This window comes from Oncorhynchus clarkii, chromosome 13 (assembly GCF_045791955.1).
Source record: "Oncorhynchus clarkii lewisi isolate Uvic-CL-2024 chromosome 13, UVic_Ocla_1.0, whole genome shotgun sequence".
In the NCBI taxonomy this organism is placed as follows: domain Eukaryota; kingdom Metazoa; phylum Chordata; class Actinopteri; order Salmoniformes; family Salmonidae; genus Oncorhynchus; species Oncorhynchus clarkii.
The window spans coordinates 53,788,882-53,809,395 of NC_092159.1; the positions used below are offsets into that span (position 1 = coordinate 53,788,882).

At 44.2% G+C, this 20,514-nt stretch overlaps 2 protein-coding genes across 3 annotated transcripts; both read left to right on the forward strand.

Annotated features, from left to right (window-relative positions):
• Positions 1-1,636: 1,636 nt before the first annotated feature.
• LOC139365084 (nucleus accumbens-associated protein 1-like) lies at positions 1,637-16,891 on the forward strand. 2 transcript variants are annotated; one of them, XM_071102457.1, is made up of 8 exons: positions 1,637-1,869; positions 6,988-7,140; positions 7,516-7,773; positions 9,582-10,203; positions 10,291-10,461; positions 11,842-11,947; positions 12,536-12,633; positions 12,811-16,891. In XM_071102457.1, exons 2-8 carry the CDS (start codon positions 7,015-7,017, stop codon positions 13,101-13,103), a joined length of 1,674 nt encoding a protein of 557 aa, XP_070958558.1. In that variant the 5' UTR covers positions 1,637-1,869; positions 6,988-7,014; the 3' UTR covers positions 13,104-16,891. The 2 variants fall into 2 exon arrangements, with proteins under 2 accessions (XP_070958558.1, XP_070958557.1); XM_071102456.1 differs by lacking the exon at positions 1,637-1,869 and adding an exon at positions 2,398-3,043.
• A 1,796-nt stretch (positions 16,892-18,687) lies between these two features.
• On the forward strand, positions 18,688-20,116 carry LOC139365085 (immediate early response gene 2 protein-like). Its single transcript, XM_071102458.1, has one exon. It carries the CDS (start codon positions 18,808-18,810, stop codon positions 19,375-19,377), a length of 570 nt encoding a protein of 189 aa, XP_070958559.1. The 5' UTR covers positions 18,688-18,807; the 3' UTR covers positions 19,378-20,116.
• The last annotated feature ends 398 nt before the right edge of the window (positions 20,117-20,514 follow it).

A 20,514-nucleotide genomic window follows, 5' to 3' on the forward strand; every position in this document is an offset into this window, starting at 1 on the left:
ACTTTGAGATATATCTGGTGCTGTGAATCATTTTTTACATTACACCCTTCATACTGATGGCTTCCATATTAGTAAAAACATTTACATTGTATAAGGTCTGTAGTGCTCTATTGATCATGTTGGGGGAGATGACAGGTAACAGTATAGGCCAGGGTTTCCCAAACTTGGTCCTCTGGTCCAGCGACAGTGGGTTTGTCCCGAGGACATGTTTTGGTTTTTGCCCTAGCACTACGCATCTGATTCCAATAATCAACAAATTGTCGAGCTTTGATCATTTGCATCAGCTGTGTAGTGTTAGAGCAAAAACCAAAACGTGCACCCCTTGGGGTCCCGAAGACCGAGTTTGGGAAATGCTGGTATAGGCTGAAGCATATGTCCCACACTGTAAAAAGTTATTAGTTCAGCTAACTACATTTTTTGGAGGAAACCCATTGCCTAGAACCATTTGAGTAACCCAAAGTATTACAGTGTTCAAGACTTAAAGTAATAAAGTGACATCACCAACCATATGGTTCTTTTTAAGTTCTAAATACTTAACTGTTTTGTGTTCTATTGACTTTTTAACACTAAATTGTATTATGTATTCTGAAAATTAACGATTGAAGTTACCTGAACATTATGTGATGTACTGAACATAAACATGCAGGATTGCTTCTACTTAATTATTTACCTTCATTACTTTTCTTTCTTCAAACATGCATACAACATTGTGTAAAAGTATCCTAAATTCAACAACAAAAAACATAACTTGCAGAAACGTAATAATTCTATATCAGCAAAACACAGATAAATCAAGTGTTTTTTACTCAAATATCAACGTGTCTGACTACTACTTTGATATTTTAAGACATTTATTTATTTTTTCGACAGTATTCTTATTTTGACTCCTACGCATCTGGAATAGACACTGTAGTTAGGACCTTAAAAGAGGGCTGGCAGCCTCTTATCATTTAAGTAAAGATACAAAACATAATAGAATCAAGTAAGATTAACTTATTTAAGAAATGTTCAATTGACTTTAAAATATTAAATAATCATTAACTTTACATTAGCTGAACACAAATAAATACAGTTATTTACTCAGTAAGTTCATATTTGTTAACAGTACTCAAAAACATGAAATTATATGAAATCTTATTGACACACGATTTAGTACCACTTTTATGATTTGAGTTCTACTGAGGGTTGGAGATGTTTGAGTAGCCACTACTCATTTTCATTAATGAGTTAGCCAGTGACTTTTTAAAGTGTAGGTAGCCTGAATATGATTGACTGCCAATACAACTATAGGGGATGAACGATACGAAGAACCCCCCCCCCCCCCCAAAAAAAACATATATATTCCCCATGCAATGGTAGAACTCAGGGCTCCATCTCTCTCTAAGCAGAATGTGTTTTTATTTGATTCCCCGTACCCGTTACTTGCAGGCATGATTATTTATTATTTGCACGCACTGGGTTCACCTAAATGAATGTAGTCTAGACACAAGCGCACGCACACACACAGCTTACTTTCCCATTTCTATCTCACACACAGCACAGGAAGAAGGGAGAGAGGCGGTTTCTGCACGCTGCTGTGCCAATGCGCAAACACATCACGCCGTGGGATAGGTCTCCCCAAATTGAGGCTGTGCTTGAGACGATCATGCGATTGAATGATGAGCGCGTCATGCTTGTCTTTCTGTTCTGCGCGATCGGTGACTCGGAGCTCCGCAATCCCCTGGGACACTGTTCCGCCCTCGATAGCTCTGCGATCGGCGTCTCGCCATTGCTCACAACGAATGGCTGGCTGCCTGTAGCAAGATATTGCGGGGAGAGGACTATCGAATCCTCCATTGAAACGCTTTGGATCAGTTTCCCAGCTAGGGGGTGAGTATCTGCTGGAGAATGAGGATGTCTGTTGGGGTCGTACGAGGATGCTGGGGCGGTGGGCTACGACGCCGGGGCTAGACCGGTGTCCCTAGTTGGCACCGCGGTTTGGGGCAGATATCAGATGGGTTCGGAATGTTTCGTGGGGGTAAACTATTGTTTTGGGAAAGGTGTGCGATGGGGGATGGGTTGGTAAGAGGATGGCACCATCACAAACTTTAAACACCTCACCGGTTTGCGACTTCCGAGCCCCACATGCCTTTGTGGCTACTTTCTCCTCGGCATATGATCGAAAACTTTTTACAGTGCACGATCAAATATTTTTATGTACCGTCAATTGTAAGAATTTACGTGAGCTAAACGATTAAAATAATTGTACGTTTCAGAGACAAATATTTTGGCCATCTATCACATTGGTGAGAAGTGGTTAAATAGATGTCTTGTCTACCGACTTGAAACACCCCTGTTCTGTGCCGCCCTGGTTCCGTCTGGCTCGCCCTCAGCTGCTGCGTGTCCTGAGATGACCTGTTGATGTCGGTAAAATGGAGTATAGCAGTGGGAGTCATTTCCCCATCCCCAAAATATTTAAATAAATACGATTTGGAATCGATAGCTGACACCGTGGGACAACTGTCAACCTCATCGATACAGTTTGTGACAATCTGTTGTTTTTAATTCGTGGGTAATCGCGGAAGCAGCGGATACTGTGCGGTTGTCTGAGTGCATGAGGTGGATGGTGCGCTGGGGCGAGCCCAAAATATTTTAGCAGTGCTATGTTAGCTTGCTAGTTTAGCTAGCTTAGCTAGTCCTGACAGGCACCCGATTCACAGGCCTGCGGATGGGATGCGTATATTGCAATGAAAGACGGGACTAAAAGCGAAAGATGTGGACCTTTTCAAACTGATTAAAGTTCGTTATTATATCCGTATACTTTTTTGACAGCTGGCAAACGCCGTGGCGCTCCTGGATCGCGTGTTGCTGCAGTCACTGCCATTCTCTGTCGCCCCCCGGCCCGTGCCAGTGGAGCACTCCGAGCGGGCAGACTGGCACACGGCGCGGCGGTCACCTCCGTACACAGACAGCTATCGCCGCGGTTTGATCTTGTATCCTGGTCAAAACGCAACTCGCTGGAGATACAATTTATAGCTAGTAACAGCTAGCTATCACTTAAGAGGTTTGCTTTGAACTGTTTAATTTAATTGGTATTTAATGAATGTGGTTCGGGAACAGTTTTCGATGTGATCAATTTGAGCATGCCTATATCAATTTGCATGCTACTCGAATTCATTGAAACGATGAATAATGTATTTCAATGATGATCAGTAGCCCTTCAATAAGAAAAGTAAACATTGAATTGATAGTTGCATTGTGTGTAGGCAACATTTATAGCAGGCAAGCTATATCCTTACAGTAGACATGGGTTTTGAAACCAGGAAATGCCTATAAAATAGTTGTGCCAGCACCTTATTTTTTTTACCTTTATTTTACCAGGTAAATTGACTGAACACGTTCTAATTTAAAGCAATGACCTGGATATTGTTAAAGAGGAGAGGGGAGGTGTGAATGTGTGAAAGCTGGTGATGCCAGTTTGGAAATGTATCCAGGACACCGGGGTTAACATAACACCCCTACTCTTACAATAAGTGCCATGGGATCTTTAGTGACCACAGAGAGTCATTGCTTAATGTCCCGTTTGAAACATGTCACCCTACACAGGGCAATGTCCCCAATCACTGCCCTGGGGCATTGGGATCTCCTTCAACCAGAGGCAGTAGTGCCCCCTACTCCCATCCAGGGACTGACCAGGACCTTGCTTAGCCTCAGAGGCAAGCCAACAGTGGGATGCAGGGTGGTATGCTGCTGGCCACCACCCATGCAACCCTCTCTAATAATCTGTAAGGCAATCTAAATTAATTTAGCAGTTGGTGTTTTCACAGACTATCGTCTAGGAGTGTGGATAAACTGGAAAATATTTTTACTTTCTATAAGATCACAAATACGTCGGTCCTTGGTCCATCACAACATCACATAAGCTGTGGCTGCATTTTAAATGCTGGTAAAACATTCTTGAGGCTCCTGTGAAAAGACTGGCACTTATGTTGACACTGTGTGACCTAGTTTTGTGACTGACTCCACTGCCCGGTATGAGATGTGAGGCAGTGGGTGAACTGAACTTCTCCTCCTCTGCCCTCTAACCTGGCTGCTGTGCCTGACATGACCCCTTTTCTGGGCACAGCCCTTGTTCAGGCCCCTCTCCTACCCTCCTTGGTCGCTCTCTCAGTGCAAACTCCACAAACACACCCAGGCTTTATTCTATTCTGTGTGTGTGTCCTGCCAAACTGTAAACAGGCAGTATTGTTTAGTGTGTGTGTGTGAATGTGTGTGTGTTTGTTTGCGTTGGTGTGTGTGAGTGCGCATCTGTGTTTTTGCGAGAGGGCATAAGAGAGAGGGATGGAGACAAAGACGGTGTTTCTTTTACCAGTGTGGCTGGCTGGATCCCAAAACGAGGCTTATATGTTGGGCCGCTTACTTCACCTTTAATATGTTAGTCAGACTTCTTGTAAATCTTGTGTTTCACTAGGTGAGAAGATTCTAACGGTCTGTTAATGCTGCCACATAGTATCCACCCCGTCAATGGTGTGTGTGTCTATAAGCAGGTGACTGCGTGTGGGTTCATAGATGCATGCTAGAACATGCATGTGTAATGTATGCAATAATAGCCTATAGCATCAGTTAGCGAATCAGATGCTTTTATGAAAAGTGACTAGTTGACAGTGACACATTCAGTATGGGTGGCCCCATGCCCGTGTTATGGGGTAAGCTGAGGTGGATGTCTGTGCTGTTTATGGTTGTTATGGGGTTAGCTGAGGTGGATGTCTGTGCTGTTTATGGTTGTTTTGGGGTAAGCTGAGGTGGATGTCTGTGCTGTTTATGGTTGTTATGGGGTTAGCTGAGGTGGATGTCTGTGCTGTTTATGGTTGTTTTGGGGTAAGCTGAGGTGGATGTCTGTGCTGTTTATGGTTGTTTTGGGGTTAGCTGAGGTGGATGTCTGTGCTGTTTATGGTTGTTATGGGGTTAGCTGAGGTGGATGTCTGTGCTGTTTATGGTTGTTTTGGGGTAAGCTGAGGTGGATGTCTGTGCTGTTTATGGTTGTTTTGGGGTTAGCTGAGGTGGATGTCTGTGCTGTTTATGGTTGTTATGGGGTTAGCTGAGGTGGATGTCTGTGCTGTTTATGGTTGTTATGGGGTTAGCTGAGGTGGATGTCTGTGCTGAGCTTCAGAGATAGTGGGAGGGGAGAGGAGGTGCCTGCACCCTTAAAAAGTTCAGTGTATCTTAATAGTTCAGAGTGGCTCACTGTCTTTGTCTCCTCCTCTTCATCCACACACGCCATTCTATATGATGTTGTCGAGAGGAATGACAGACCTTTAATTTCTATTGACTTTAGAGCATAGGCCTATGAAATATTAGTGGGCTGCAGGTTTAGGTTGTTGTATGTTTGAGAGAATAGGTTATGGGCAATTCAAACAAACCCACATGGTAGTACTGTAGGAGTAGGATATTTACACAGATGTAAACACACATTTTACAATCAAATAACATCTCTGAATTGGTTTTAGACAGTTTTAGGCCTATATATATAGCAGATAGAAGTGATATGCTTTCACTTTTCAGAATAATAAGACGTGTGTAGGTGTGTATGGGAATTGACATTTGCTACATATGGAAAAGTAGGCTTTTCAAATAGTATTTTAAGGGTCTCCTTTCTGCTCAAAACACACTGTGAAATGGTTTACTTTGTCTGAATGACAAATGAAAGCGTTAGGTTCACTTCAGTTGCTTCCAAATGGGTATCATCACTAAACATGTTTTGTCCATTGGAGGGTGCTGTCTGTTAGTGTTAAGGTCAGTGATGAGCTGATAGGATTTCCTCTCCGTATGATGGGTACTATGGTTGGGCATTATTTTACAGCCCTCTATCTACCTGGTCTCCTTAGAAATGATATGGTAATAGTAGTTAAATTACTTGATAATTAGGCCCTCCTTCTTAGTGGTTTCTCATTGATTGTAACATGCACCACTAGTACCATGTTACTTGTTATAGTGAACAAAAATATGAGCTCAACAATTTCAAAGATTTTACAGAGTTACAGTTTATATAAGGAAATCAGTCAATTGAAATAAATAAATTAGGCCCTAATCTATGGATTTCACATGACTGGGCAGAGGTGCAACCATGGGTGGGCCTTGGAGGGCATTGGCCCAGCCACTGGGGAGCCAGGCCCAGCCACTGGGGAGCCAGGCCCAGCCACTGGGGAGCCAGGCCCAGCCACTGGGGAGCCAGGCCCAGCCAATCAGTTTTTCCCCACAAAATGGCTTTATTACACACAGAAAGGCTCCTCAGTTTCATCAGCTGTCCAGGTGGCTGGTCTCAGACAATCCCCCACGTAAAGAAGCCAGATGTGGAGGTCCTGGGCTGGCGTGTTTACATGTGGTCTGCGGTTGTAATGCTGGTTGGACGTACTGCTAAATTCTCTGAAACGACGTTGGAGACCGCTTATGGTAGAGAAATGAACATTCAATTATCTGGCAACAGCTCTGGTCGACATTCCTGTATTCAACATGCCAATTGCCCACTCCCTCCAAACTTGAGACATCTGTGGCATTGTGTTGTGTGACAAAACTGCACATTTTAAATGGCCTTTTATTGTCCCCAGCACAAGGTGCAACTGTGTAATGGTCATGCTGTTTAATCAGGTTCTTGATATGCCACACCTGTCAGGTGAATGGATTATCTTGGCAAAGGAGAAATGCCCACTAAGAGACATACAAAAATGATGCACAACATTTGAGATAAATAAGCTTTTTGTAAGTATGGAACATTCCTGGGATCTTTTATTTCAGCTCATGAAACATGGGACCAACACTTTACATGTTACATTTATATTTTTGTTCATTGTACCAATGGTGCCGGAATCCATGATATAGGTTAAGTACAGGGCATTACTGTTTGTTGCTTCATTAGGTTGGGGACAAATGGGTCAGCCTCATGCAGAAGATTGGTAACTGATTTAATTGGCTCTTTTAAAATATGTTGCTGATATCTCTCTCTCCCTCCAGACCCTGTGGTGGTGTGCGTAGCGCACCATGGCCCAGACCCTTCAGATGGCGATTCCTAACTTTGGCAACAACGTCCTGGAGTGTCTGAACGAGCAGCGTCTCCAGGGGCTCTACTGCGACGTCTCCGTGGTCGTCAAGGGACACGCCTTCAAGGTGGGATATTACTGTGTGAATTACGTAGATTGTGTACTATAATGTACATTTCGTTTTTTAGTGTTCTGATGTACAAGACCCATTATTTATCTATGGGTCTATCCCGGCGGTAACGGATTGATTTTTATGAGTTTATTATCCCGTTGCCCTTCATGACTTGCCATTATTGGTCAACATTTATTGATGTTAGAAAAATAACAGAGAAAATCGATTCACTGAATCAGAATCTGAATGATCAGAATCATGACATTTTGCACCTCCCAAAAGATCAACCACACAGTTTTAAAATAAATGTATCGTTCAAACAAAGGAAACATTCCTTATATAACTCATAACTCTATAGAATCTTCTTACTCCTCCCTCCTTCTCCTCCAGGCTCACCGTGCCGTGCTTGCGGCCAGCAGCTCTTATTTCCGGGACCTCTTCAGCACTGGGGGAGGCAGCGGCTCCAAGACCCCCACAGTGGTGGAACTCCCCCCGGCCGTCCAGCCCCAGAGCTTCCAGCAGATCCTGGCCTTTTGCTACACAGGCCGCCTCAGCATGACAGTGGGAGACCAGTTCCTCCTCATGTACACCGCAGGCTTCCTGCAGATCCAGCAGATCATGGAGAAGGGCACAGAGTTCTTCCTCAAGGTAATAATACATGGGTTTTATATAGCCTTTTTAACAACCCAAGCATGTTTAAAGGAAAACTCCACCCAAAAACGATATTTTGGTATTTGTTTCATTAGTCCATTGTTGATATAGTCCAGAAATGTTTTGCATGTCAGCAATCAACTTTTCAAGATATATAACTTTCAAAATACAGAAATACAGACTTTATGATGCATTTTGCATCATGTGATACCGGCTGCAAAACATTTTACCAAAATATTGGTTTTGGGTGGAGTTTTCCTTTAAGGGTAGGAGGCCTCCTTCAAAGGGGAGCCTTGTCCTGCATCACAATCATACACAGTGACCACAGGTTGTGCCGTTATTCTGTGCTCTTTATTCAGAGGTCTTAGAATAATACGCACATACATACCAGGGTTTCTGTTAGCCTGTAATAGATTGCTTTTGTCCGTATAAAAAAAATAATGCAGATAAATAACATTTGCGTCGGCCAACTGCTAGGGAGAAGAGAAAATCCAATTGTGAAATAATGCTTTTCAGCCTATTTATTGATGGAAATACATTTGACGGGTCATGCTTATCGGTCTATTGGGTAATCTGCATAATTTAGTGGAAGTAAATTGGTACGTGTGTACAGTATATTTGTATGTACAGTATCTTTAAAATACGAGGTCAAATTATTACGACTTCGGGGCTCTGGAAAGAGGCCTGATTTCCTGAGTTGGAATTCCGAGTTGGATGACTGTTCAAAACTCTTCTCCCAGTCAGAGCTTGTTTTTTTCCCCAGTTCCCAGTTGTCTTGAACGCACTGAAGTCAGAAGTCAGAGATTTCTCAGTTGCTTTGAACGCTGCATCACACGGCAACAGAAGGCAGGCTTCATCAGCGCGTCACACACCACTTTGCAATGAGCTGGAGGCAGTATGCATTTTGAAAATATATACTTAATTGTTTGAAACCTGAATGTTTTAATACACATTTCGGCATGTCTTACGTTGCTTCAAAGTAGCCTATTAGATCTCCTCTCGTTCTAAATTTCTAACGGATATTTTCATCTGTTACATGAAACCGCTCGCATGTGTAGTGGCCTTTTGATAATGCTGTTTTCCTGCTAATTGCGTTATGGAACAAACATTCGTGCATAGCCTACTGCCTTGTGCACAGTGCTGCGCTTATAATGTGAAGAAATAATAGTTTATCGACATTTTAAACTAAACGTTGTGATCTGTTGTCTCAGACTCATTGCGTTTTATGTAGCTTAGGCCTACTGATGAATTTCGGCCCACAACTGGCCCAGAGTCTGTTTAAAATAGGCTATTTATTCTCAACAAGCTGACCAATAGAATAGGTAGGTAGCCTAAACATTTTTACTATAGTAGATTGACACAAGCTAGTGATTTTGCTGTTGGTTACTCATCTTGTTGGCTGAGGAAAAGTAAATGTGTTTGAAGTGCACATCAGAAGGACCGCACATCGTTGCATCCTCGACTTGCATGTTCTGTTAATATGAATGACCGTATTCTAAATGTGATTGCTGTCGTTCTGAGCACCGTGGGTGGACGCCCTAATCACGCTATGCACCAAATGCAAATGTTTCCGGTAAATGAAAATGTTGCTGATCAAGTGTCCGGCGCCACATGTTCAGAAACCCTGATACATTTTGAACGTGTTTAGCAGAACTCTACCAGGCGTTTACAGAGCGACAGTACACTCAACTGAGATGCGTAAACAACCACTTATCACAATCATTGCAAGTATTTGCATATACAGTATATTTATATTTCCATAATAAACTATTGATAAATGTATTCTCTCCATATTCCTCCTCCAGGTTTCCTCGCCCAGCTGTGACTCCCAGGGCCTGCAAGCCGAGGAGGCTCCGCCCTCCGAACCCCAGAGCCCCGTCACTCAAACTGTTGCCGCGGGGACTGGCAGTCGCCCCGCCTCCTGCCTTACCCCCCTCCCCCTCGTAATGCGGGTGAAGACAGAGCAGCAGGGTAACCAATCAGAAGCCTCGCCCTACTCGGTGGTGTGCACCCCTGTGGCCAAGCGCTTGTGGGAGGGCGGCAGCAGCCGAGACGGGGGTGGAGGGGGCTCAGGTGGAGGCGGGTCCAGGAAGGCCGCCCGCTTTTCCCAGGAGTCCGTGCGAGGGAGTGCCATCCAGAGCTCGGGGGCGCTGGCACTGGCCATGGGGATGGGGGCCAGCGGGGCGGGGATAGGATCAGGGGTTGGGGGTCACGGCAGCGGGTCCAACGGGAGTGTGGTCTCCATGAGCAACGTGGCATCGGAGGGCGCCAGCCCGGGCACGATGAGCGCCTACACCAGTGACTCGCCTATCAGTTACCATGACGAGGAGGAAGAGGAGGAGGTGACGGAGGAGCAGACGGAGGAGCAGTACAGGCAGATCTGTAACATGTACACCATGTACAGCATGCTCAACGTGGGTGCCGCAGGTACCGACGTGTGTGTGTGTGTGTGTGTGTGTGTGTGTGTGTGTAAGGTCAGACCAGATCTAACACACGTCTTTCTCCCTCTGGTAGCTGGTGAGCGTGTGGAGGCCCTGCCGGACCACTCAGAGACCCGGGGTCGTATGCGGGGTCGCCAGGACCTGTCGTCTCTCCCCGCTGAGCTCATCACACAGATAGGCAACCGCTGCCACCCCAAACTATACGAGGAGGGGGACCCCGCAGAGAAACTAGAGCTTGTCTCAGGTCAGTGTGTGTGGATCCATTCTGTCATTTCAGAACTGGAGTAGGAGAAGGGTCAGAGAAGGGTCTAGGGACCGAAGTGGATTGTGGCCTTGTTAAAGATCTTAATTTGAACAGCAGGAAACTAATCCTGCACCAACAGGAAATGTGAATTATTATGAGGATTATAATGAATGGACATGTTGTAGGGGTTGATAGATTTTCCGTTAGGGTGAATCTAGTCTGAAATGTTAAAATGGAAGCCTTTTTAAAGGAAACAAACACTAGTTTGCATCTTCTCTGCAACAACAGTGATCAAATGAAGATAGGGTATAAGCAGTGTACTGAGTGTAGAAAACGTTAAGAACACCTGCTCTTTCAATGACAGACTGACCAGCTATGATCCCTTATTGATGTCCCTTGTTAAATCCACTTCAATCAGTGTAGATTAAGGGGTGGAGATGGGTTGAACAAGCATAATTAAGCCTTGAGACATGTATTGTGTATGTGTGCCATTCAGAGCGTGAATGGGCAAGACAACATATTTAAGTGCCTTTGAACGGGGTATGGTAGTAGGTGCCAGGGGCACCAGTTTGGGTCAAGAACTGCAACACTGCTTGGTTTTTCATGCTCAACAGTTTCCTGTGTCTATCGAGAATGGTCCACCACCCAACGTGATTCAACTGTGAGAAGCATTGGAGTCAACATGGGCCAGCATCCCTGTGGAACACTTTTGACCCCTTGTCCCGACAAATTGAGCAAAAGGGCAAAAGGGGGTTGCAACTCTATATTTGGGAAGGTGTTCATAATGTTTGGTACTCTTAGTGTTTACTATAGTCTACTGTAGTAGTTGTCCTTACATGACTAGTGAAATGGGACATGGCCTGGTTCTGCAGTACACTGAGAGTGGTCCTTACATGACTAGTGAAATGGGACATGGCCTGGTTCTGCAGTACACTGAGAGTGGTCCTTACTGTGAGATGACTGTATGTAAGAGATGAGGCATGTGTCAGTGTGGTTAATATTAGCCACGTCGAGGCCTCTCTGGGAGCCTATGTTACGTTCCACTGCCACCTTGTCCTAGAGTACACTGTCAGTCTACATGTGGACTACAGTCAAGTATTCCCATCTGTTTGGCCTGCTGCTTGTTTGTTTATTATGCCGAGTCAGACCCAGGATGGGTGTTTGGGTCTATGTTTCAGTGTGTGTGTTCTTCTTTGAAACAGGACGTGTCTGTGTGTGTTTTACAGATGGTGTGTGTGTGGTGTTTGAGGGGTATATCCAGGTTTGTGTGTGTAGAATTTCAATAGGGGTAGTGTCTGGAGTAGTCCATGGTGACACTGTTCTGTGTTTTTGTTTTTGTTGATGATTCTCACTAGTGTGTGTGCGTGTGTGTCTCTGCAGGTACGTGTGTGTTCATATCTCGAGCCCAGCTGATGAACTGTCATGTGAGTGCAGGGACCAGACACAAGGTGTTGCTCAGGAGGCTGCTGGCTGCCTTCTTCGACAGGTTAGTGTGTCTCTCTCTCTCTCTCTCTCACACATCTGACGTGTCTGTGTGTGTTTGTACGTCTGACGTGTCTGTGGGTGTTTATACGTCTGACAAGTGTGGGTGTTTATACGTCTGACAAGTGTGGGTGTTTATACGTCTGACAAGTGTGGGTGTTTATACGTCTGACAAGTGTGGGTGTTTATACGTCTGACAAGTGTGGGTGTTTATACGTCTGACAAGTGTGGGTGTTTATACGTCTGACAAGTGTGGGTGTTTATACGTCTGACAAGTGTGGGTGTTTATACGTCTGACAAGTGTGGGTGTTTATACGTCTGACAAGTGTGGGTGTTTATACGTCTGACAAGTGTGGGTGTTTATACGTCTGACAAGTGTGGGTGTTTATACGTCTGACAAGTGGTGTTTATACGTCTGACTGTGTGTGTGTGTGTGTGTTTATACGTCTGATGTGTGTGTATGTTTATACTTGTGTGTGTGCCTGCCTGCCTGCCACCGTGTATTTATACGTCTGACGTGTGTGTGTGTGTGTTAACAGTTGATGGATGTCTGTATGTTTATAAAGGTATCATTATACTCTCTCCCTGTCAGGAATACTCTGGCTAACAGCTGTGGAACAGGAATCCGCTCCTCCACTAACGACCCCAGCCGCAAGCCCCTGGACAACAGAGTGTTGCACGCAGTCAAATGTGAGTGTTTCACTTAAACACAAGTGCCTTTTTGTTAGTACAAATGAACGGCTGATTTATGATTGGGCTCATCAATCCTAACTCTCTGGTCTTTTCCTCTTTTCTCTCTTATTCTCTCTATATTCCCCTGCTTCCCTCCCTCATTCCTTCCTCCCCTCTCTCTCCTCCCTCCATCAGTCTACAGCCAGAACTTCGCCACAAGCTTCAAGGAGAGCGAGATGAACGCCATCGCGGCGGACATGTGCACCAACGCCCGCCGCGTCGTCCGCAAGAGCTGGATCCCCAAGCTGAAGCTGCTCATGGCCGAGGGTGACGCGTACTCCGCCTTCCTCCCCGACGCCAAGATGGAGGCCGACGCCCTAGGGGCGGAGCCAACCTTTGAACCCAACTCCCTGGAGGGCGCCGAGACGGGCGGCTCGTCCGGCGAGTCGCTGCAGGGGGTGGGCAGCGACGGAGGCACTTTGTTTTAGATCTGGAGGTGGAGTACAGAAGTGTTTAGAAGACGATGATGATGATGATGAATACCTATATTTCCCTGTACTCCTTTCTTCTCCTCTGGTGGTGTGGCCCATCCCCCTGACCCTTTGGCCTTTTGATCCTCCACCTCCGACATGTGACTCTGAAACGTTGCTAGGGGAAACAGGGGTTGTTACCTGGATGTTAACCAGGAAGCTATGCTTTAATTTTGAAAGCGAGAGTCCAAGCAATCGTAACTTCCAATATGGTTTCTGCTGTATATTAGTATGGGGGTAGAGAAAGGGTGATGGGTTTGTGGGGATGCAGTATTTTTGGGGGATTAACCAAATTCCTGCCTCACCATATCAAAACACATTCCCCTGGTTTTGAATGTAGATGTCAGCAGCATTGCACAATGTCAGTCTGAACGATTGTATCCCAACCTCTTGAGGAAAAACAAACCGACAGAAAGATAACTACTCTATGGATATGAGAGAGACTGTAGTTTCTCTCTAGAATGAGAGAAAGAGAAAAGGGGAGAGAGGGAGCGATAGAAAGACCCCTAACCCACCAACCCCACACCCTTCTGTGACCAGAACAAAATGATTATGCCCTCAGTTTTAATGTACTGTCTCTCTTCTTGTAGCTTTTCTGATCACAGCTCGTTTGTCTGTTTGTAACATACGATGGATCCAGAGATGAGGACTACAGGTTGTACCATAATTGTAAAGAAATCCAAGGGGAACAGAAAAAGACGGTCATATTTTTTTTGAATATGTATTTATACAACCGTGGGTGTGTACAGAGAGAAAGAGAGGGATTGGTTTTAAATCTGTTGTTTTATTGTATTTTGAACAGCTGTTTTTGCAAAGAAAGTCCTGCGCCGAAAAATAAGATTTAAAAGCAAATAAATAAAAGTGCTATTTTTGCATAGAAATATGGTATTGATCAAGTGGCCAGAAAAGTCTTAACGTAGGGCCTTTTGAGTTTTTTGTTTTGACAAACTATTGAACTGAAAAATATCTGTTTTTAAGACAGAACTGGGCACTTTCTACCTGCGGCAATCCAATATAGCTTATTATCTTATTCTTGTCCTTTTTCTCTATGGAAATTGTCAAGGAAGCCTACCTATGTGGCTTTTCACAACAATGACTGACTTTGTTATGCTTGCTAGCGAGCTAGCGACGTTACTATGCTAGCTAAACTGCTTACTCGGAAGTCACAGCTAAATGTAAAAATGCACAGCTTGAATCAACTGGTCGACTGCTGCAACTATCGTGCTAGCTAGCTAACCCCTCTGTTGGTTAGTGACTTGCTCTGAAGCAGACTACTGACATCATTACACATCATGAGGTGGTGATTCAATGACCGCAAAACATTTTGGAATAATGGAATGTGCCTTTTTTAATCGACATGGATATGCAGGGGTGGGTCCTGCTTATGTTGATGTTGGGAAGGAGGGAGTAGAATGGGGTTTAAAAGGTGGCAGGTCGTTCAGCTTGAGACAGAGTTGTAACACACACACACACACACACGTGTTCCAAAGAGAGATGGGGTGAGGTCAGGGGGTTTGGCATTCCGGTGGAGTATGTTGGTGTGTTTTAAACAGTCTCATATATGTGCGAGAGCAAGCATTTGTGTTCATTCCTTGAATGTGACTGAAAAGTATATTTGTTCCTGTGCGATTGATGTGTGTGAGTGCGCTTTACGTGGATGTGCGTGTGTGTGAGTGAGTGTGCTTTTACGTGTGTGTGTCCTCCACCTGGTAGTCTTTTGGATTGGTTTAAGACTCCCTCTGCTGGGACACTTGTCTTTGTGAACGATGACCTACACCATCTTCCATACACCTTTGCAATCCAAAAGATGTGAGACACCTTCAGATAGAAAAGTGATGTATAGAGCGGACACAATTCACTTTTCTCCATACGGCAGAGAAGCAGGTCCACTCTATGCATGACATTTCTGTCCTGATTGCTGTTGTTTAACACTCTCTCACGCTTGGTAAATCCAAAATGGACAATGGTGGATATGTTAAAGGCGGGGTGAAGCACCTTTTTAAATGGGATGAACCCATGTTTCCTGCACCTTTGATAAAGGGTTTTGATGTGTTGTGTGGAGAATCAACCCAAGGGTCATGCAAAGGCATGGCCTTGTTCAAATACTTTTAAGTGGCATCCTTCCTCCCTTTCCTTGATGTAAGCACTTCAGGGAAGGGACTTAAGGGTGCATTTAGAGAGTATAGGAACATAGCCTGCGTCTCAGATCTGTGGATGTGGGATGCACTGGGATGACTCCTGTTGTAAATATTGGGACCGTTGAGCTGACTTTCTTTCTACGCTCGTCTAGCGATTTCCTATGTAGGGTGATTGTGTAACAGTGTGGAAGCGATGAAAGAGGACTGTTTTTTTAATATATTTTTTATTTTTTACTTGGTCTCGCGTGTTGTCGAGATGTCATGGAGACTGGTGTGTGTGTGTGTGTGAGCTCCCAGCATGCATTTGGCCTACAGGTCAGAGGAGGAGGAGGATGATGATGGTTGCTTTGGCCTAATGTGCTACTGAGTTGGTGTGACTGAAGGGAGGGAGATAGGTGTCATGGCTGTAGACTGTCTCTCCATCAGAATGTTCATTTTTACTATGTTTTTTTCTTCTTTGTTTTCTTGTATTGCTAATGTTTTCTGTTTTCTTTAAAGAAACGTGTACTGTAAAGACCTTAAAGAAATGCTACTAATTGAAGGTGGTGAATGATTTACCAACTTCTTGCTGAAGAAAAAATTGTAAAGGAAAGAAAGATAACTGTACGATAGTTAGACAGAGCACCGATAGCTAGACAGAGAACTGTATATTTTTTTCATTGTTTGTGATGAGGGTTCCATGAGAGGTTCTTCCAGGAGGGGTGATGGGAAGACTAGGGCACTGTTCTGTCTCTTGTCTATTGGTAGGAATGATTTTTGGGGAGGTGGGTGGGTAGTAGTGGGTGTGTGGCGCTATAGAGGTCTGAATTACAAACTTTGCACCTGTTATTGAACCTATACACCAGGGTCTGATTTCACCCTGCTGAACAGATCCCATGATATTATGGACAAGGTCAGATCCAGTCTTGTTCACCATCCTGCTGTTCACATGTGGTACTGGAGCCACCACCAGATGACAGTATTTCCCCCACCGACCATAGTCAATGACTGAGTTGGTTACTAAGTGATCAAAGTTCAGTTTTGTGTGTTTTGGAGAGGGTTACTTCTCTTAGCTCTGAAGCACAAGACTATAGGAACAGAAAGGAATGTTTGTTTGTGTGGGACAGGACAGTTCAAGCTCATCCATCCTCCATCCCTACAGGTAGATGTCCCTCCTCCCCCAACATACACATCTCAACAGGATGGACAAACAAAGGCAGTATCCAGTGTGGTGTATATAGGCTTGGAGAAGGACCTTTTTCACATATACATATATAAATATGAATATATGTATAGATATATACTGTATATTATACATAGAGGCACTAAAGTTGAATTGTTAGTCGTGCACTCTCAGCATGAGGTATATACCCACACACCGCTTATTGAAACCAGTGCAGTAGTGTCCCCAATGTCTCTGCCCCTGCTCCTTGCCCTCCGTGACCCTGTAGCGCCAGTGCTCATTCTGTTCTCATTGTTTTCCAAGTGCCAATAACTTTGTGAAACCCCTTAACTGTGACCCAATATTATTCAAGGTAATTGCACATTAACTACTGTAAAGAAAAATCATGAAGATAAATGTCAACATGGATTAAAAAAAAACTATCTTAATAAAAGGTTTGTAACAAATTATTTGTGACCTTGCTCCTTTTTTCCCAAATATTTGTACCACTGACAAGATTGACTTGTAAATTATAGGTTTGCGACCTGCTGTAATTAGACATGATCAAAGGTCACTCTGTTGTGGTGATTTTGGCAATAATGAAGATGGGCCATTTAAAGTGAGCACTAAATGGAATGTGGGCAAGGGAGTGCATAGTAAGTGAATCAAATCACAGCTCATCAAATGAATGCTTCTTGGTTCCATTTGGACCTTGACTTAGAAATGATGCATACAACTTCTATTGGACAGGGACATATTGAACCGAAGAGTCCAGATGGAGGATAGGACAGGAAATACTAGAGGTGTGATTTTGGATTGATGGGATACAAAACAAAGTCTCTAAATTACAATAACACAGTCTGAACTGGTCTTTCTGTATTAATAGAACACAGCATAGGTCTGTCATTGTCATGGATGAACATATATGAAACTGAACCATTATATTTCAGTGTTTGGTTTACCTTTCATGTAATATAAAGTATTAGGTCTTGAAGAAACCATGTAAAAGTCATGCAAAAAATATATATATTTCACCTTTATTTAACCAGGTAGGCCAGTTGAGAACAAGTTGTGAAATGAATGAAAGCTTGCTGAGGGAGAACGTTTTCTTTGCCAATCCAGAGACAGTTGACTGATAGTTTGATTAGCACTGAGAAGCATGGCTTGCTTGCTCCTTTCATCAATGTCAGATTTCCAGCCGCATCCTTGCTGCCAGATGTGCATCCCAAAATAGATGAGTTGAGTTGACCCCAAAACGCGCCACCACTGGATTAAGCGCGCTCCCGATGCCCATATTTGGGCACAGGGAAGCAGAGCGCACAGTCTTGACAACACCAAATAAGGAGATGTGTTCTGACGCAATCCCTAATGGTTCACACTTTATATGGCCAATGGAAGCGAGGGTCTCCTAGGCGTCATGGGTTTTCCACGGCAGTGCGCGCGCCTCGGTTACCCGTCGGATGTACTTTTTTGGGCATCTGTTGATAACCTCTCTGAAAAACAGCCTCCGTGGGAGTAATGTTATAGTAATGTGAAACAAGAAAAACATGAAGATTCAAGTGTAATTTATCAACATAGCTTTTCCAAGAAGAAAATCATGATATAATGTCTTTGATTGGTGGTCTTGACCTGATACCAGTAGCTAAATATAAGGCTATTGAGGCATGGCTGTTATTCTTTTAGCCATATCATTTTTGTTCAAAGGATTCATTAAAAAATTTGGAACAGTCTCAAATGCATTTTTTTAAATGTAACCTTTAATTAGCCTAGAGGCTAATCTATTTTGCAAGAGAGACATGTTCAAGAAAGCAGCAGTCCACTTACACAAGAAAACTAAATGCAATGCCCTTCCACTTAATAATAGATGCCACACACACACACACACACACACACAATTAGCCTAGTGATAGTAAGACAATGCAACAACTAAACGGCACTGATATTTTATGAATTTCATTGGTTTCTCAGTTTCTGTTTTTTCATTAGCCTAGTGTACAGTGTATATGACCTGTTGACAGTAGTCAGATTTGCATTCATATTCGGTTGTTCAAATTACACAATTATGCAAACAAATGTGGTACAAATTAACACAGCCTCAACACAACCTACACATGTCTGGTCATAAATAGTAGTGTAGGAGGCTACTACATGTTATCCGCAGCTCTTGTGGGGCTTTTGGAATAGGAGGAGCTCATGGAATAATTTACACCTCTCAGATGACAGCGAGCCACTGACGTCAGCGAAGTTATAATAAAGCGGCACGTTCATGTCTGTGTGTGTGAAGTTTGGAGAATCTAGGCCCTAACGGTAAAGGAAGGTCCAAAGTTGTGGCAATCAAATTAAAGAGTCTCTAAACGTCTTAAGATCAATAATAAGCAACAACATGGAGGTCAGCGCTGAGGCCAAGAGGATTATGGTCCACGCTCTAGGCAAACTATACAGCTCGCGCGCCCAGCGCGGGGGACACCGTCTCCACCGGAGCCTGCTGCTCACGCTCGTAATGCAGTCCGCCCGGGATATCTACCACGCATCGCAGGCCAGTTGTGAAACCACGACAGCAGCAGAGCCGATCCAGCAAGAGTCGCCGATGGAGGAAACAACTGGAGATCGTTTGGAGAGGGAGGTTTCCTCGTCTCTGTCTGGACTACCCGCGACCCCCCAGCCCCAGGAGATTGCAGTATCCTCCGAGGACGAAACGAACTCTCACCCGCTGCACTGCAGTGTAACAGCAGGTAGAGAAGACAAGGAGAACCGGGGCCCGTCGAGGCCTGACCGTAACGTCAGGAAGAGACGGGGCAAGGCGGCCGCGGAGCCAGACTTCCTCCCCTGCAAGAAAGCGAAAATGGAGCAAGGGAGAAATACCGTCATACCGAGCTCTGTGAACTGCTACCGTGTCGGTGGGGACTCATTGGCTACACCGGTGCCCATGTTAAGAGCCATTGCAGCGTTTTGAAGGGACAATGAAGAGTTTGCTTTGATTTGGGTTCATAAATACAATTTTGTGACCGAGCAGGAGGAATGCGTCATGGGCAAAACTATCCGTGTATGAGCCGGGTAGAGAGACAGGAGGCAGCATATGCGTTCAGACACTATAGGTCTCTAATGTTGGAAACGGGGCTGTCCCGGGAACTCAGTGGAGATTTCTTGGAAAATTGGAGCTTGTTCTGTGAAAGAGGTGACTGATCGTTACAGTAAAAGAGTTCATGCTCTCCCGCTGTGACTTTCCCTGCTGGCTGTGCGCCAAAAGAGGGAGATGGAAGAACATTGTTTGGTCTAATACTTTCTAGGGCTGGGCCTGGTCGAAAAGGACTGCATACTATACACAGCACAAGCCTAAACCGACTGAATAGTGCTGGTTACAAGGACTTTTATAGCCTACACGTGCGCCATGATGCTGGAAATACTAGACCAACCATTTGCTATTAATCACTGCCGTGGGTCCTAGTAATCTAAACATTTGACCTATTACATAAATTGATCCATTAAATGTTCTGAATGTTCTACCGTATGATACATTCACATGTATATTTAGTTAATTTGAAATTGTACGTTAATTGGAACTTTTGTGGAACTTTTCTTCCATAGGAACCTAAATGAATTGTATGGACACTGATAACCAAAACTGTGAAACAAACCATTCCAATGACACTACCTCAGTTTTATTTATTAAAACGTTTTATAATGAACTTCAACCTTTTCTTGTTTCCTTTTAACTTGTTGTAGCCCTGTGGAAACTTCATCATGACATGGGTGCCCACTGCGCACACACTGGTTGAATCAACGTTGTTTCCACTTCATTTCAACCCCCAAAAAATCTGTTTTAACGTGGAAGACTGATTGGATTTTTTTTATACACAACGTTTAACTTAAATCCTGATGACATGGTCACATTTTTGTTGAATTCACGTTAGTTGACAACTCAACCAAACGTAAATAAAAAATGAACGTTAAGCTGACATCTGTACCCAGTGGTTGGGCGGATGTGGGTGTGGTATGGAGTCCGCGTGATTAAAGAAACAAGGGTAGTAAGAATATTGCCCCGTGGAGTGTGTGGGGAGGAAACAGCAATGGGTGTGATGAGTCGGAAGCA

What these genes read in the sequence shown, in the direction of transcription:
- LOC139365085 (XM_071102458.1), top strand. Translation starts at nt 18,808, where the DNA reads ATGGAGGTCAGCGCTGAGGCCAAGAGGATTATGGTCCACGCTCTAGGC.
- LOC139365084 (XM_071102457.1), top strand. Translation starts at nt 7,015, where the DNA reads ATGGCCCAGACCCTTCAGATGGCGATTCCTAACTTTGGCAACAACGTC. An exon ending in GCTCAACGTGGGTGCCGCAG is followed by an intron (nt 10,204 to 10,290) that starts GTACCGACGTGT and finishes TCCCTCTGGTAG; the next exon opens with CTGGTGAGCGTGTGGAGGCC. An exon ending in CTGGCTGCCTTCTTCGACAG is followed by an intron (nt 11,948 to 12,535) that starts GTTAGTGTGTCT and finishes TCTCCCTGTCAG; the next exon opens with GAATACTCTGGCTAACAGCT.